The sequence below is a fragment of the Sabethes cyaneus genome, chromosome 2 (genome assembly GCF_943734655.1).
Source record: "Sabethes cyaneus chromosome 2, idSabCyanKW18_F2, whole genome shotgun sequence".
In the NCBI taxonomy this organism is placed as follows: Eukaryota; Metazoa; Arthropoda; class Insecta; order Diptera; family Culicidae; genus Sabethes; species Sabethes cyaneus.
Genome location: NC_071354.1, coordinates 203,853,513 through 203,868,340, shown reverse-complemented (window position 1 = coordinate 203,868,340; position 14,828 = coordinate 203,853,513). Strand labels below are relative to the sequence as shown.

Sequence of the window (14,828 nt, the reverse complement as noted above, 5' to 3'; positions counted from 1 at the left end):
AAGAATCGAAATTAGAAGTATTGATAAAGTTTATATGCTGGAATAAAAATAAAAGTAGCGAACGAGTGATGGGGCTTAAACAAGTGTCACATACAACTTAAATAGCAGTGGTAAAACTAGTTTCACGTCCGTTCTCCTGGTTCAGTTGTAGCGCATTATTATTATTTCTTATGCTGAATTTTTTATCACCCCGATAAAGTCTCTTGACAGCGCAAAAGTGACTCTAATAGTTGCTGTACTGATCACAGGAGCCTAATACAGACTCAACATGATCCACTTTAACTGGAGATAGTACTGGCTGGAGGAACAAAATAGGTTGGGTATATTAGAACAAGGAAAAGTAAAAACCCAATGCACGTAAGCACGGATTAAATTGATAATAAGCATATCGCTCACTTAATACCGATTGTAGGAAAGAAATGCAGTGCGGATTACAGCAAACGATAACTGACGATATCACAATAGATTAAAGAACTGCTCATGGTGATAAGTCCATACAGGAAAAAAATGCATTCGAAGTTAATTGGGTTTTAATCTGGTATTAGTTGGCTTGGGAAAAATTACGAACTAATATGTTGAGTGTGACTCATATAATGTAATGTTAATTTTGCCGTTTTCACCCTTGCCTTCATATCTTGGTCTTCCATGGCATTGTCAAAATCTGTAGTTATCATTTCTTTCTAACGTATCTAACGCAACTAAGTTCTCGTTATTTCTTTTTCAAAATAGCAATAGCAAATCACAATAAAGAAAAAATGGCTTCAAATGAATCATTCCAATTGCTAGCTGCAACTTTTGACCTTTCTGACACAGCTCTTTACAGTAAAAGTCCGCAACTAATCAGCAGGTTTTGTGCCAAATAGTAGTCATTTGCGAGCAGTGTTTAATTTATTCTTTCATTCGAAGAAATGAAGGACAAAATACACAAATAAAACAATGCTACTAGTTTAAACAGGATTTTATTCCCGTAAGGAAGGAATTACTTCATCGCATAAAAAAATGGTGATAAAAAATGGATTATTTACAGTAACCCAAAAAAAATAGAGAGCTAATTTCCCGGTCCCACGTCATTCCCGGATCTACGTCATCAATACGGTCAAATATCATGGTTTGTCATTATTATCAGCCATTGACACCGAAGGATCATCACATGAGAACACCCAAGCAACAATGTGGGTTTTATTGTACTCTTATGGTGGTCTTCAAGACCAATCTGGTCTTAAATGCCATCATAAGAGTGTAATAAAACCCAAATTGTTACTTGGGCGGTATCGAATTCAACTGATGTAATTGAATTGAGGTCTGTGCGAAAAATGGCCAAGATACGAATAGACACAAAAAATTATTTCTACAGCATGACAATGCAATTCGCAAAGAGCTTCACGTTGGCAAACCTGTTGAAACCTGCTTGCAAACACTCAAATGGTAAATTCTACTGCACCCGGTGTAGTCCAATGATATTGCGCGGTGCGATTATTACCTGTTCCGTTGGATAGCATATGAACACATCTAAAAATGGAACCTCCCTTTTTTACCCTTGCCCTGCGATGAGTTTTTGAGAGAGTATTTAGCTATCAGCGTCGGTCATTGTTCTCACTCGTCATTGAAACCCTAGCAGTTGTTATCGAACGCTCACGAGGATCCGTACTCGTATTCGCGGGTAAGATATGGTCGTAGGATGAAAAAAAAGAAGATATAAAACATAATCTGTACTGTAGCCATACATCCTACTCACGCTTGCGGGCTGCACAGAACGACGCTACGAGGCTGTGCGTTCGCGAGTGTGTCGTTAGCAGAATGTATGCACACAGCACAAGCGGTTGTTTGTCGTACACTTGCGTCAGTGGAGTAAGCGTTGGATGCTATGCTTCTCACATTCGCTCGCGAACGGGTAGGCATCGTTTGCTTCTCGCTCGATCTGCAACATTGTTCTTCGGAAGGTGTTTATAACCTCTTTGCGAATTAGGTTATAAGCTCAGGTAGTCTTATCACGTTATGCGGAAAGTAGTAATAAAATTTAATGAAGCTTTTCATATTGTTCTAGAAAGCTATAAAGCATAAAGCTTACTCTGCTAAAAAGCTAAATCAGGGGTGACATTGCGCATCTCGTTTCGAGTGATTTTGGTTCGTTTCGACCTCGTTAAACAAATGGGCGTCTCGAACCAAAAACACTCGAAACGAAAATCGCAATGTCACCCCAGTCCGCCAGCTTTGGTAACTTGAAATATATATACATCCGTGAGCCGAAAAAGTAAAGTTTTACTGTCAGATCCACTGTGCTCCCAGTTGGCTTCAAGGTATGACGCTGGTGTAATAAGCCTGTCGTCGTATGTTCGAATCTCAACTGGGAGAGGTTGCTAGAGTCAATAGGATCGAAGCAACTGGCCCTGCAATTGTCCTGCACTCTAACAGCTGGCTGCGAAGTCTGTCGTATAAAAACAGAAGGTCAAGTTTCGATACCGGAATGTAGCACCTAGGCTTTGCTTTGCTGTCAGACCATCCTGATCGATTTGGTTTATAGCAACTATAATAGCTATAATCGATTGAATGATTTTTTTTTTAATAATTTCCTTAGTTATATAGAACATGTGCATTAAATTTTATCGTGCATATTGGTATGATAGGTGGATAAAATCAACACTCCATCGAAAATTCATGATTTTTCAAAACTAGTTATTTAAACCTCAATTGATCAACCGGGTACACCTTTTACCCTGCTCCGATTTCGGTATGTTCTTTTTGGAACAATGTCAAAAGGGTTCAGATCAGTGTTGCGAAGCCCGCACTTGTGTGGCTTAATTTTCTCACACACCCGTATTCATTCTAACGTACACGCCGGCATAAGCATACCTTTCGAACTCTCGCTCTTATGTATGACGATATGACGGCGGCTGTCTTATGCGGTTTGATCTTGGGGGTTGGGGGTTGGGGGTTGGCCGGTACGACTCTATGCTTTAAAGCTTCTGTCGACTATCGCAGACCTCCAGGACGTGCTGCGCTCAATTCGCCTATCTTGAGACAGTGCATAAATGCCAGGTGGATGAAAGATGAAAATTATGCCATGGGTCGAGCCCTGATAAGTTGATTACCACTGATGATCCGAGATTTGTCTTCTTAGTTTGGCTCATTTATTGCTGTTTGTATTGGAAAATTGATGGCGGGTGCGCGGTTGGCGGCAAAGCAGGGCAAAGCACATTTACAAATTCGATCTATTTACCTTTTTATACTCATCATGTGTCGGCTAGGCTTGGGGCTCTACCAGTGGTTTAGTGAGCGACATTGTCAGTCTCAGTCAATCTGGTAAAACTGGCGCTTGAGGTTTCCCTGATACATACTCTGATGATGACAACACAAAAGGGCCCGGCAAAGAGTTTTATACGCTATTAAGCGACCAGCTGGATAACCGGAACAAAAGTACAAAAAAGACAAATTTTTCTTAAAAGCTCACTATCACACCTTTCATTTGCTATCAAAATTATTAAAACCGGTCAAGTAATTCAAAAGTCATGAATTTTTCAAAAATGGTCTCATAGGAAGGATGATGATTATGGGACAACCCTAAATCAAGAGGAGAAACGCCAAGCGCCAAATCAAAAATCCAGGTCTTGAATTTTAAAAAACGCACAAACACGCAAAGTTTGAATAAAATCAGAACACTTTTTATCATAGAAATACTAAGTGAGTACACCTGTCCGGTTGAACAGATTGCGTTGATTTATTGTTTGATCAATAGAGGGCTAAGCAAAAATCAATAAACATTCAATTAGTTAATCTCAATTTCTAACAAAAATTATTTTAGTTGCTTTCTGTGACATGGAAATCGATTGTTAATAACTTTCTTTCTGCAACTCACGCTTTGCTTTTATGAAGTTTTGCTTGCTGACTAAAAAAAATACTAAAATATGGCAATATGGCGAAAGCGAGTTATCCTCCAGTATGACAATGCCCCACCACATGTCGTATGTGGCAAGACCGGTGTGAAGAATCATGTACTCACGTGAAATATGGATAAATATGGATTATATGTTTCAAGAAGATGATAAGTAAGCAAGAGGAATTAAGTAATGGAAAGTGATTAATGAGAAACAAGAAGTGAGTGCTGAAAAATTAGTAGTGAACAATAAGACATGTGCAGTGAAAAGCAGTGAACGGTGCGGAGTAAGTAGTAAAAATGCGTTCATATACTTCTTGTCGCAAACATACCCGGCAGTCTCAGGAAAACATATAAGTCTTGAAAGATATGACCATATGATTGAAAATGCAAATGCCATTCTTGCCACCCAAAAACAGTATTTTTGCAAATTATTTGTATAACTAAGTGGAATTAAAAAATGAATATAGACCATTATATAAAAAATGGTTATGACCATTATGTACAAAATTGATGCCCATCTTATTGGTTCAACAAGATATTGTTGGATGGAGAATAATCATAATCAGAATTCAGAATCAGGACTGTAATAAGCCTTTTATTTTACATTCAGTAATAATCTTTTATTTTACATTTCATATGCATTTTAAATTAAATCTTAAAATAATTTTTAATTAAGTAATTTGATCCATTCCCAAGGTTAGGACAGCTTTTATCGTAGGTTTCCAAAGAAGCCATTTTTTTATCCAACAAAAACTATACAGATTAATCAATGTATTACATAATATACAAAAAATACAAAAATATACTGACTGATCACCGAAATTATTACGCATAATTCGAGGGTATTAAATGGCATTCATCGAATTGTTCGATCAAATTTCATACGTACGAAACTGCGTCGAAAGTGGCATTGATTTTCGCAAACATCAATTACCAGTCAAACGCTCATCAAAACTGTTTATCTTCATCAAGTTGCGAACCGCTCCACTCCTTAATTTCGGCTCTCACGCACCCTACACCCAGCAAAAAAAATAACAACCTCATAAAACACCATGCGCACGCCGCCCAATTCGCGGTCGGCTGTTGATGACGTGCTAGCGCGTTCGCATGGCTTGCCTCGAAATTGACCCCCGCATCCGCGCAATAACGCAGCCAGCTGTCAGTTGGTTGGCATCTGGAGGTCCGCGTGCTTCTAGCAGGGCACGCGTGCCGCCCCAAACTAACTGGGCCTCTCTTTCAGCATAGAGCGTGATTTAATGGAGTAAATATTTACCGGTTCGTAGTTTGTTGGTGCGAGTCTGAGTCTGGTTCACCCTCCCCTCCAACCAGTTTGTTTCTTGACGTCATCAATCGACGCCGTATGCTTTGCGTGGTGATGGTGATACGAGATGCTTGCGGATTCGATAAATATAGCCGATCTGGAGCATGAATGAACAACTATTTCTGCGGAAAGGTCGTCGATTGTCGGATCAGCGGCTTTGTCAGAAGTGATTTCTTCCTGCCAGACGGTGGCGATCCGTTTCTGATTCTCGCTAACCAGGTGCAGTGTGTCGGCATCTACGTAACCGTACCGCATGACTATGGCAAAAAATATGTATTTACCATGAGGCCGGTTTAGGCCAGATAAAAAAAAAATGAGGTGCCAATTGTGTGCAAAGTATAAAAAAGTGATGTGTCAGCGCGAGGTCCGGTGCTTTCCAATAATTCGCCGACTATGGGTTTATGAAGTTATACCTGTCACGTTTCAGGCAGACTTACCAATGAGCTCGAGCTCCGGAGTAGTGTTGGGATCAAAGTTCAACCGCGGTGTGAGACATCGTGAATTCGATTTGGTTGCTGAGTAGGGTCGTTACGTGCCGGGCGATTGGCGGACCGTTTAACGGGGTACCGGATGATGAGTTAATGTTTGAATTTTCGCTGTACCACGATAGATTGCTTTTCCGCCTCCACAGGCCGTGCATATGTAGAAAGATTGACATCATTGGAATTCCCGCCCAGTAGCAATGAAAGCAAATTTTTTACCTAGATTTATTTTGATGATTATGATGCAGACTTTAGACGTAGTCGGTTAATTGAGAAAGTAACTTTTTCTGTAGGGAGTACAGCTTTGAAAGTTTGCTACACTTTTTAGACTTAATTGTTTCATAACTACCTAGATTCTACAGCCCTTGTTTGTCTTTCTTGTAATTATAGAAAATATTTATTTATTTGATAATCATACAAATTTACCAGTCCTTGACATTTTATGACGGAAGAAATTTATCTTTTATTATGTTGAAACTTCCAAATTTGTAAGTCCTAGAAACTGTAATAATGGTATGTTTTTATTATCCAACGTTAATTTAACAAGTTTAAAAACTCTCGTAGCGCTGACAGAAAATGATTTTTTCAATTGAATAAAGCTTTTTTCAATCGTCTGCCTCTGCAGCTATGTTCAAGGCCAAAGAAATTCCTAACACAAGCGTTTGTAGAATAGATACTACCTAGTAGAATTAGTTTATATCTTAAATCCAAATTTTTCCATTCACACATTTATTTTTTCCAATGTCTATGTGTCTCGCCGGATACCGTTATCACCGTTAGATACACAGCTTATATGATAATTTATTATTTGCCTTCGATTTTATTATCATTCCTCTCTGTCTCATATTTCCTATACATGACTAACCGGGGTCGGTTAAATCTCACAGATATTACGTGCTCTTTAGTTTGAACATTGATAAGCCAAATCCGTTTTGACGTGCGCCGCGACATTGTTTATTTTTTGCACGCCAAGATCGGTTAACATATGTACATGTCATAATGCCATGTACTGTGTCACAGTTTTATCTGGATATACAGTCAACTAGCATATTTCTATCGTGAATCGATAAACGGATTTAATAATCGCCATTGATTTATGGACAGTCAGTTGGTCGGTAGCTTATCAGATAAAATATTTAGCGAATGCAATTGGGTTACATGATTTCGATTCTCATGCACACATTTTATGCTGCTTTTTATGTAGTTCGATGTTTCAACTATTCATTTCAGACCTATAATAATGTAAGGAAGTATCTCGGCAGTATATGCTCTCGATCGAGCCCCAAGGATAAGTCAATTAAATCCATCTATAAACGGATGCCCAACGATTGAGTCAGCTGATCTGCATCACTTTTTGTATTGAGTTTGTTTATTCTGAGAATTTCGTATTTCGCTACCCCAAATTGGAAACCTCATGCACAGAAGCCGTCAAGTACTCACATGTGCCTTCTCGTGTTATACTTAACAAAAGAGATTTGCAATAAAAGCATCCACCACCGAGTTCAATTACCAAAAAGTTGCCTTGTCATGATGATTCACGGAAAACCCGACCACCAGGTGGAAGGCAGAAGTGCCAAAAAATTGACATTCCTTTCGGACACGTAAAGCTACCACAGGCGAAATTATGCCCCAGAAGCCGCGACCGAGTTCGGCACTTAGCAAGGTTTGAAATTAAACCGCCGCAATGCGCGCACGATCACGGTCATAATGGGTATGCCGATCAAAAAAAAACTGGTTATGATTTTTTATTGGGGTCGTTAACACACGGTGGTTCATTTCACCACCTTACACGTAGTGATTATTTTATGAATGAAAGACCGCATGAAACTTCGAAATATATTAGCTCAGCCTCTCTGAAGAAAAGCTAAAAGAGGAACATAAACGAAAATGTGATGAGCAGTGAGATCATGTTGTGAAATTCTCGATATGCGAACATGTTGCGACATGTTGCAATGCGATGCATGTGATTCCGATCACGCATGTTTTGGTATTCTACCTTTTCGGCAGGGTTATCTTGTCACGTAGGTTTGCATACAACTTATGAATTAGTAAATATGAGCAGTTTCTTATTTGGTCATATCGTGACTTAATAACATTCATGTTCAACGATTTGCTATATTCTATTTCGGTATGAAAGATGTCCCGTTTCAAAGAATCATATTGTAATGAGAAATCATTCTGATGTTTGTTGCATAATCATCAAGAGCCATGTTCAAGCATAATATTCCATAAATCATTACGCTTGACTGGACCATACGCTGCCTTGAAGTCTACAAACTTGCGGGAAATCGGCAAATTGAATTCTCGAGATATATCTTGCTTAAATTCTCGAAATGCTTCATTGTGAAGCCTCTTTGCGAAAACTGCTCTGCCATTCGCCAACAAGGATTTTCTGCTAAAGCTTCAGCCTGTGAAGCAGGATGCTGAATAAAATATTGTCTGCAAAGTCCAAAGGGTTAGGTCTCGATAATTACCGCAGCCGTGGCGACGGTCTTTCTTGTAAATAAGTTATATGAGCCACTCCAACTCCCCTCCACTCACTCCACTCACATGTAGTTTCTTCGTCAGTTCATACCCCTAGGGTGATTCGATGAATTATACAGCACAGCTGCTCACTCCCAATTTTCAAAAGCTCGCCGAATATACCGTCCTTCCCTGCTACTTTACCGCTTTCAGCATTATAACTAGTTTTATCATCTCTTCCAAGATTGGATATTTGTAATCTTAGCTGCTTAGAACCGAGGCGGATCGTGTTGTATCAAGAACTTGTCTGTGGTAGGAGTTCACACCTTCAATGTCGATGTTAAACAACATGCAGGTTCTTTTTCTTTTTTTGGGTACATGTAGGTAACATGTAGGTTAGTCTATACGCTGTGCGCAATCTTCGGCACGATTCGAAAGGATTGGAGAGTGCCCTCGAAATACACACGCAGTACATCACTCCTTCCAGGGTAACTTTATTCAGCCGCGTCAGTTTGTCCAGAAAACCATTCTCCTGTATTATCAGCAGGGCCCGGCATCATCGAAACAAATAAATGAAGCTGACTTTCTCTTACCGTGGCTTCGTCATGAAGCGACTTGCTTCATTTGTTGAACAGAACGTTTCAGGCAAGCTTCAATTGAAGTTGGTGGCAGTTTCAATGGACGACGACTGAAAGTCAGGTACTATTTGTCGATATTGAACGGGTTAATTATAATATGAGTTGCATAATAGGAAATGTTACTCAAATTCAATTCATTTGCATTCAAAATAGTTGGCCTGCTTCTGAATATTTGATAGAAAAGTACAAGTGAAAAGTTAAAATCGATAGTCATGATGAAGTAAAAACCGTCTCACTAACGCTGACTGAAGCCAGTCTGAAAACGAAGCGGTGCTTCTTCAGTTAAAACCGAAGTGTGACGCTATATAATTGAAGGTGACGTTGTCGGGCCCTGCTTATCAGTCATAGCTGTTGGCGTTCGTCTGTGTCGCATGCTGGGATGCTGGGATTTGTCGGAGTGTGAACGGCCCCCACAAAGCTCTGCTTGTATTATCCTACGAAATCGCTTGTTTTTGTGAATACACGATGTCTGAGGTCTGAGAGAACACTTTGCAAACGGCGTTGATTGGTCGTCAGTAGCATACAGCCGGGGTGCCTTCCCAAGTAACCATTCTAAAGCCACTTGGTTTTATTTGAATTTTATAAAGGTTTTATTGCGGTATTACTCATTACCTCTAGTTTTATTGTGGTATTGCGCAATACCAACAGGATACGAGTCCAAACACACTTGTAGCTAGCTGGAAAACTATAATAAAACTGTTAATAAAGCAAATTTATTGTGGTTGCGGTAATCTTACCATAAGTGTGGCGTAGCAGTACAAAATGGCGCATCAATCAGAATTGATCTTATCGCGGTTACTTGTCAAACCGCAATAAATCTGTTAGTTTTATAGAGCTATTAAAACGGTAACACCCTGACCATTTTTGCTGCTATTATGACGAATACCAAAGTTCAACACCAAAATCATTTTTGTATACGAAGCCATATTGCCATATTCTAGTATTTTGTTTACCTCACAAACAACAATTCATCAAAGCAAAGTGTTTTGCAGAAAGAAAGTTATTATCAATCGGTTTTTCTGTTAGAGGAAGCAACTAAAATGATTTTGCTAGAAATTGAGATTGACTAACTGAACAACCAGTTTCCGAAAATTGCAAAATTTCAGTGGCGCGCTGATTTTATCGACCTATCATATCAATATGCACGTTGAAATCAAATGCGCACATGCTGCTAACCAACGAAATTGCTTAAAATTTAATAAATATTCAATGGGATATTTTATTCTGGTCGCTCCAAACCAAATCGTTCAGAATGGTCTGTCAGTAAAACCTTAATTTTTCTGCTCACGGATATATTTTCGACAATGCTTGTTGACAATGCTAGCGAACTTTTTTAACTTTTGCCAGAAAAGCAAAAAGCGAAATGGGAAAAGCGAAAAGTTTTTTTAAATTATGACGATGGCTGTCAAGCAGCGAAAGCTTAACCGGTTTTATTGCTGCTTTCAGCAGAGCGTGATACGACTACTTGAGCTTATAGCCTGATTCTTATAGCGGTTATGAAAACATTCTGAGGAGTGGGCCACTTGGTCAGAAAGCAGTTTTATAGCGGTCATCAGAAAGTTCTGGTGGAGGTCATAGTTTTATTAGCGGTTTTATGAAATTGGTCGTGAAAACCACTATACGAACGTAATAAAACTTGGAATTGTTACTTGGGTTGTGCTGTTTCAAGCAGTTGTCTCCATTCAACTCGATCTTGGGCCACTCGTCGCCTATTTCCCAGGCGTCTCAGAAGTCGTAAATCACTTTCGACTTAGACGAGGTTCTGGTACCGGTAGGGTTGTTGAAGAGAAATGTTTTTGTCGCACTGTTCAGCATCATTACGACGTGTTCGGCTTACCGTAGGACCGTAGCCTACCGACTTTCACCACATGTACGACGGGAATCTCATGAGCATGCAGCTAATGATTCATACGCCTCCGCTACTCCGCTTTCAGTTTATATTCCGTCTAATGCCGTACATAGCACATTCCGCACGAACATGGCAAGGGCGTGTGTGTTTACGCGAGCAGCGTCACAGCTTCAAGTCCAAAAACTACCGATCAAATAAGGGTTTGTACATTGTAAGCTTTGTACGGCAGCGTCTGCTTCTGAACTCATCTACTACTTCTAGTTCGTTGCCGTCAACAGGTACCGTCCGTGGGAGGTACGCATTTTTCTCCTTTGAGCCTCTTCCTTTCAAATATTTGGTCTTCGATGCATTTATTTGTAGTCCAATCCTCTAGACTCCACTTTTCTATCTGGCGTAGATTATCTATGGTGCAAGTCCTGCCTCCAATTTTGATGTCCGCCCGTCGTATAACCCCCTAGTGACCAACGTTAAACAGCATGCAAAATAAGCCGACACGTTGTTTCAATCCTCGGTATATCTCGAAGGGACTCGAGAGTCTCCTCGAGATGTCACGAAACACATCATTCGATCCAACGTAGCTCTAATCAGTCGCGTTAGTTTGCCCGGAAACCGGTGTTCGACTATAAAATCTACTATAGCTGATCTCGATTGACTGTATCGTATGCTTCTTTGAAGTCATTATAGATGCAATGCGTGGGCACATTATACTACCGACATTTCTGCAAGATCTGTCGGATGGTTAAGATTTGGTCCAAAGTTGCGCAAGCCTCCATGAAATCGACCTGACAATTCCCTACGAAACCTTGTGCTATCGATGACAGCCGACGTAATAGGATCTCAAACAGTGCCTTGTAGGCGGCGTTTAACAGCGTTGTGTTGCTTCCATCTAGTTCTCCGGCAGCTTCTCCTTCACCAATATCTTGAAAATAACCCAGTGTAAAGCCGTTCTCCTCCTCTCAAATCCTGAACTCCAATTATCCTCCTCCTTCTAAATTATTTAATAAAGTGGTATTGTTTTAGCAGAGGTTGGAAAACTCGCAAAATGAATAGATACGCCGAGCATCGGCAAACGGTTTTTATCATGATAAAACAGCTACGCGAGTGGTTCAATTCGTCTATAACAATGAGCAACATACACTCACGCTTCGTAGCATCGTTGAATATACGAATATCGTGAGCAATGCAAAAGTGCGAACTGGCGCTTTCTGCTGCTTGTAAAGCCACTAACACTACTTTAAAGTATTCTCTTTTCGTGGTAATATTATTTTGGATACTTTCCGACGTCCCCGGGCATTCTATATCCGAAAAATCGAACACACTTAATGTTCAATATTCAATTTTTGAACGAATTCTGATGTTCACATTGAGGTTCTGTTCGTGATAAAATTCAAAGCTGATGCGTGCATTATCGGCGAGGCAGGCGAATAGTGTATGTTCATGAGGGATATTCATCGATTCAAATGATCACTTTTTCGCGAATTCTCCAACCACTGTGTTTTAGTGATTCCTTGCCATTTTTACAAAGTTCTGCCGGGAATCGATCTTCTCCGGCGGCTCTATTGGTCTTCAGCACCCCGATTTCTCGGCGGATCTTTTCGATTCTGGAAGCAGAGATGCTGCTCTCGTTTGTAAGAACTCTCGGATTAACTTCAATTATGTTCCCTTTGTGGTGTTCATCAAAGATTTGTTTCCAGCTACCGAACAACTCGCGATCGCTTGGGATCAGGTTCCCTTTCTCATCGCTGCACATGCCTGAATTATGTGTGTTGTATACTGCCGCTACTCGCATAACAGATCGCATTTTCTATGGAGTGTCCTATACAAATGGGATGTTATGCTAGTAGCGGTAGTGTAACCCTTACAAGTTTGGTTTGGTTAGACCGATTAAATGAGAAGAGATCAAACCTTTACGACAGCGCTTTCTATTATTTTTCATCTTTGCAATGCTCGGTCAAATATTAGTAAGTATGCCGGCCAAAAGAAAATATACACGCTCTCTGGAATGTCCTTCACTTTTGCTACCTTTCTGTGTCAATTAGCGTGTGCAGTTTTTAGTTATCCCAACAGATTAATTCTGTTTGTTATCATCCAGTCCAGTGTTAAGAAACGTCGTTCGTTATTTCGACTGCTATCTGTCGCCATCGCCAGGACCAAAAGCGTTCGTAAAGTGTACGTGGTGGTGTGTAACATCAAAAATTATTTCCGATTTAATTTGTGACTAAGTATCTGAACTAGCTAAAACCAAGCATTCTAAGTGGAGATCGCCGGCGTTTGCCAACTATCGCCTAATAAATTGATTACCTATGCAGAAATATGATGCACTGTGTGGATAAAACCCAATCAATGAGTGTGCAGGAACCGCATCGAAGCTAAATTCCGGGTTTAAGAATGCAATTCGATTTAAGGTGGCTCAGATGAACTAGCCATAACAGCAGACATCGTTGAAGTGATTTTTCTGAAAGACCGGTTTGGTTCGGTTGAAATGATCAGTGGACTTAATAAGATCACTCAGGCAATTGGAAGTAAATAGAAATCGATTACTAATACTTACTTTCAAGATTGTAGTTCATGGCAGCAGGCAAATGCCATATATGAGGGGCCGGTAATGGACGTCATTTGGTTTCGCTTAAGTACGAGTCGTTGCACTATTTAAAAATGAAATTAATTGGTACGTCTGTACCTATTTAATCATCAGTTTTTAGAATTTAGAGATGAAATCTCTGTATATAATAAATCGATGCGAATCACGTGATGTATTACCGCTTTGGAAAATCATTGCTCATCACATTTAGTCAACAGATGGGCGGGTGTTATCAGTAAATTAAGTTTTACCGGTTAAAAACAACGTGCGATTGCATTAGGTGGTGCAGTCTAAGTGAATCTTCGTTGGTGATAGGTAACCAAACTAAAAAATTGTAATGAACAAATCAGTGACGATCCTTATCCTGCTTATAGCTGGTATGTTGCACTATGTTTTTTACGCTTCTCAGTTAAATATCCTTTCGATCGTTCTCCTGTAGTCAGCTATTCGCAACCAACCGAAAACGACTCCGGTGAACTTTATTCTCCACAAGAATCGGCAGCGATTGAGCAGCTGAGAAAAAAGTTCGAAGAAGCCTGCATTCGCAATAGTGGCTCCAATGTGACGTATGCCGAAGTAATGGAGGCTGTCGCTCTAATTCCAAGGTGTTTGAGTGGCAAAATCAATCTTGAAAACATAATTGCCGGTTGGATGGCTTTAAGCAATGATACACGGGAAGAATTCTTCTCCGAACATTGTCCCGTGATTCGAAGCAGCGTGGTCGAATGTTTAAAGCCTGTCGAATCGGTTGCATTGCAGTGCATAGAGCCAGGTGGACAACGGGTGGAAAGTCCGGACTTTCCGGTGTATATACTACCTCAGGCGTTAGATTTAGTATGTGAGAATCATGGAGAGATTCTGTTTGGTATGTTTGTGTCAATTTCAATGCAACACGTCCGATCTCATGTTCCTTATTTAAACAGCTAACAAAAGTGAAAGTCCGAATGAGTGCTTTTCAAACTACTATACTTATATCAAGAGCTGTATGAAGAACTTTGTAAGTGATACAAATGCTAAGCTTAGGAAAAATTATTCGGAAACGGAATGCAGGTGAGTCAGAATGTTATATCGTTTGCCAATGATAACCAGCCATGCCGTTTGCAATATCCGCAGAGTACTTATTGATTCGAGAGAATGTGTTGCGGAAAAATTAGGCTCCTGCGGCAATCGTGATTTAATACGGATATTCGATTTACCGTACCAAGCGATTGTGAGGGAAACTGCTTGTAAAAATGTAACTTAACATATTTTAGTGGTGTTTTGTTTGATTATGACTTTTTTTTATTTTTTGCAGTTTATAAAATGATTGACTTCGATATAACAGAGTAACTGTGAAATTAGATTTTTTTCGAATATAAACCAATCTCATAATTTTCATGCAAGTTAAAAGTCACATTATTCAGGAATCCGAACTTTACATATTCACAAATTACTAGTACTTTAGATATTACTTGCAATTTGCAGTTCACTTTCTACGTTCTTTACTTTTTTCTTTTAACATCCCGTAATGATCCAGCGATTTCTAGTAAACATTGATTGTGCGAGTCGTGACCCCATGGGTTCACCAAATTATCTCTTCAACGTGTAAAAAGATCACCCCAAAATACTCATTCGCGAGAT

The 14,828-nt window shown here is 39.8% G+C and overlaps 2 protein-coding genes across 2 annotated transcripts in view; both read left to right on the top strand.

Moving 5' to 3' along the window:
* The window catches only part of LOC128738873 (serum response factor homolog B), a 75,707-nt gene that overhangs the window by 14,787 nt on the left and 46,092 nt on the right, over positions 1-14,828 (top strand). The window lies entirely within an intron of this gene.
* LOC128738874 (uncharacterized) lies at positions 13,498-14,582 on the top strand. The gene is made up of 5 exons (XM_053834328.1): positions 13,498-13,585; positions 13,648-14,073; positions 14,132-14,258; positions 14,322-14,442; positions 14,503-14,582. Exons 1-5 carry the CDS (start codon positions 13,546-13,548, stop codon positions 14,512-14,514), a joined length of 726 nt encoding a protein of 241 aa, XP_053690303.1. The 5' UTR covers positions 13,498-13,545; the 3' UTR covers positions 14,515-14,582.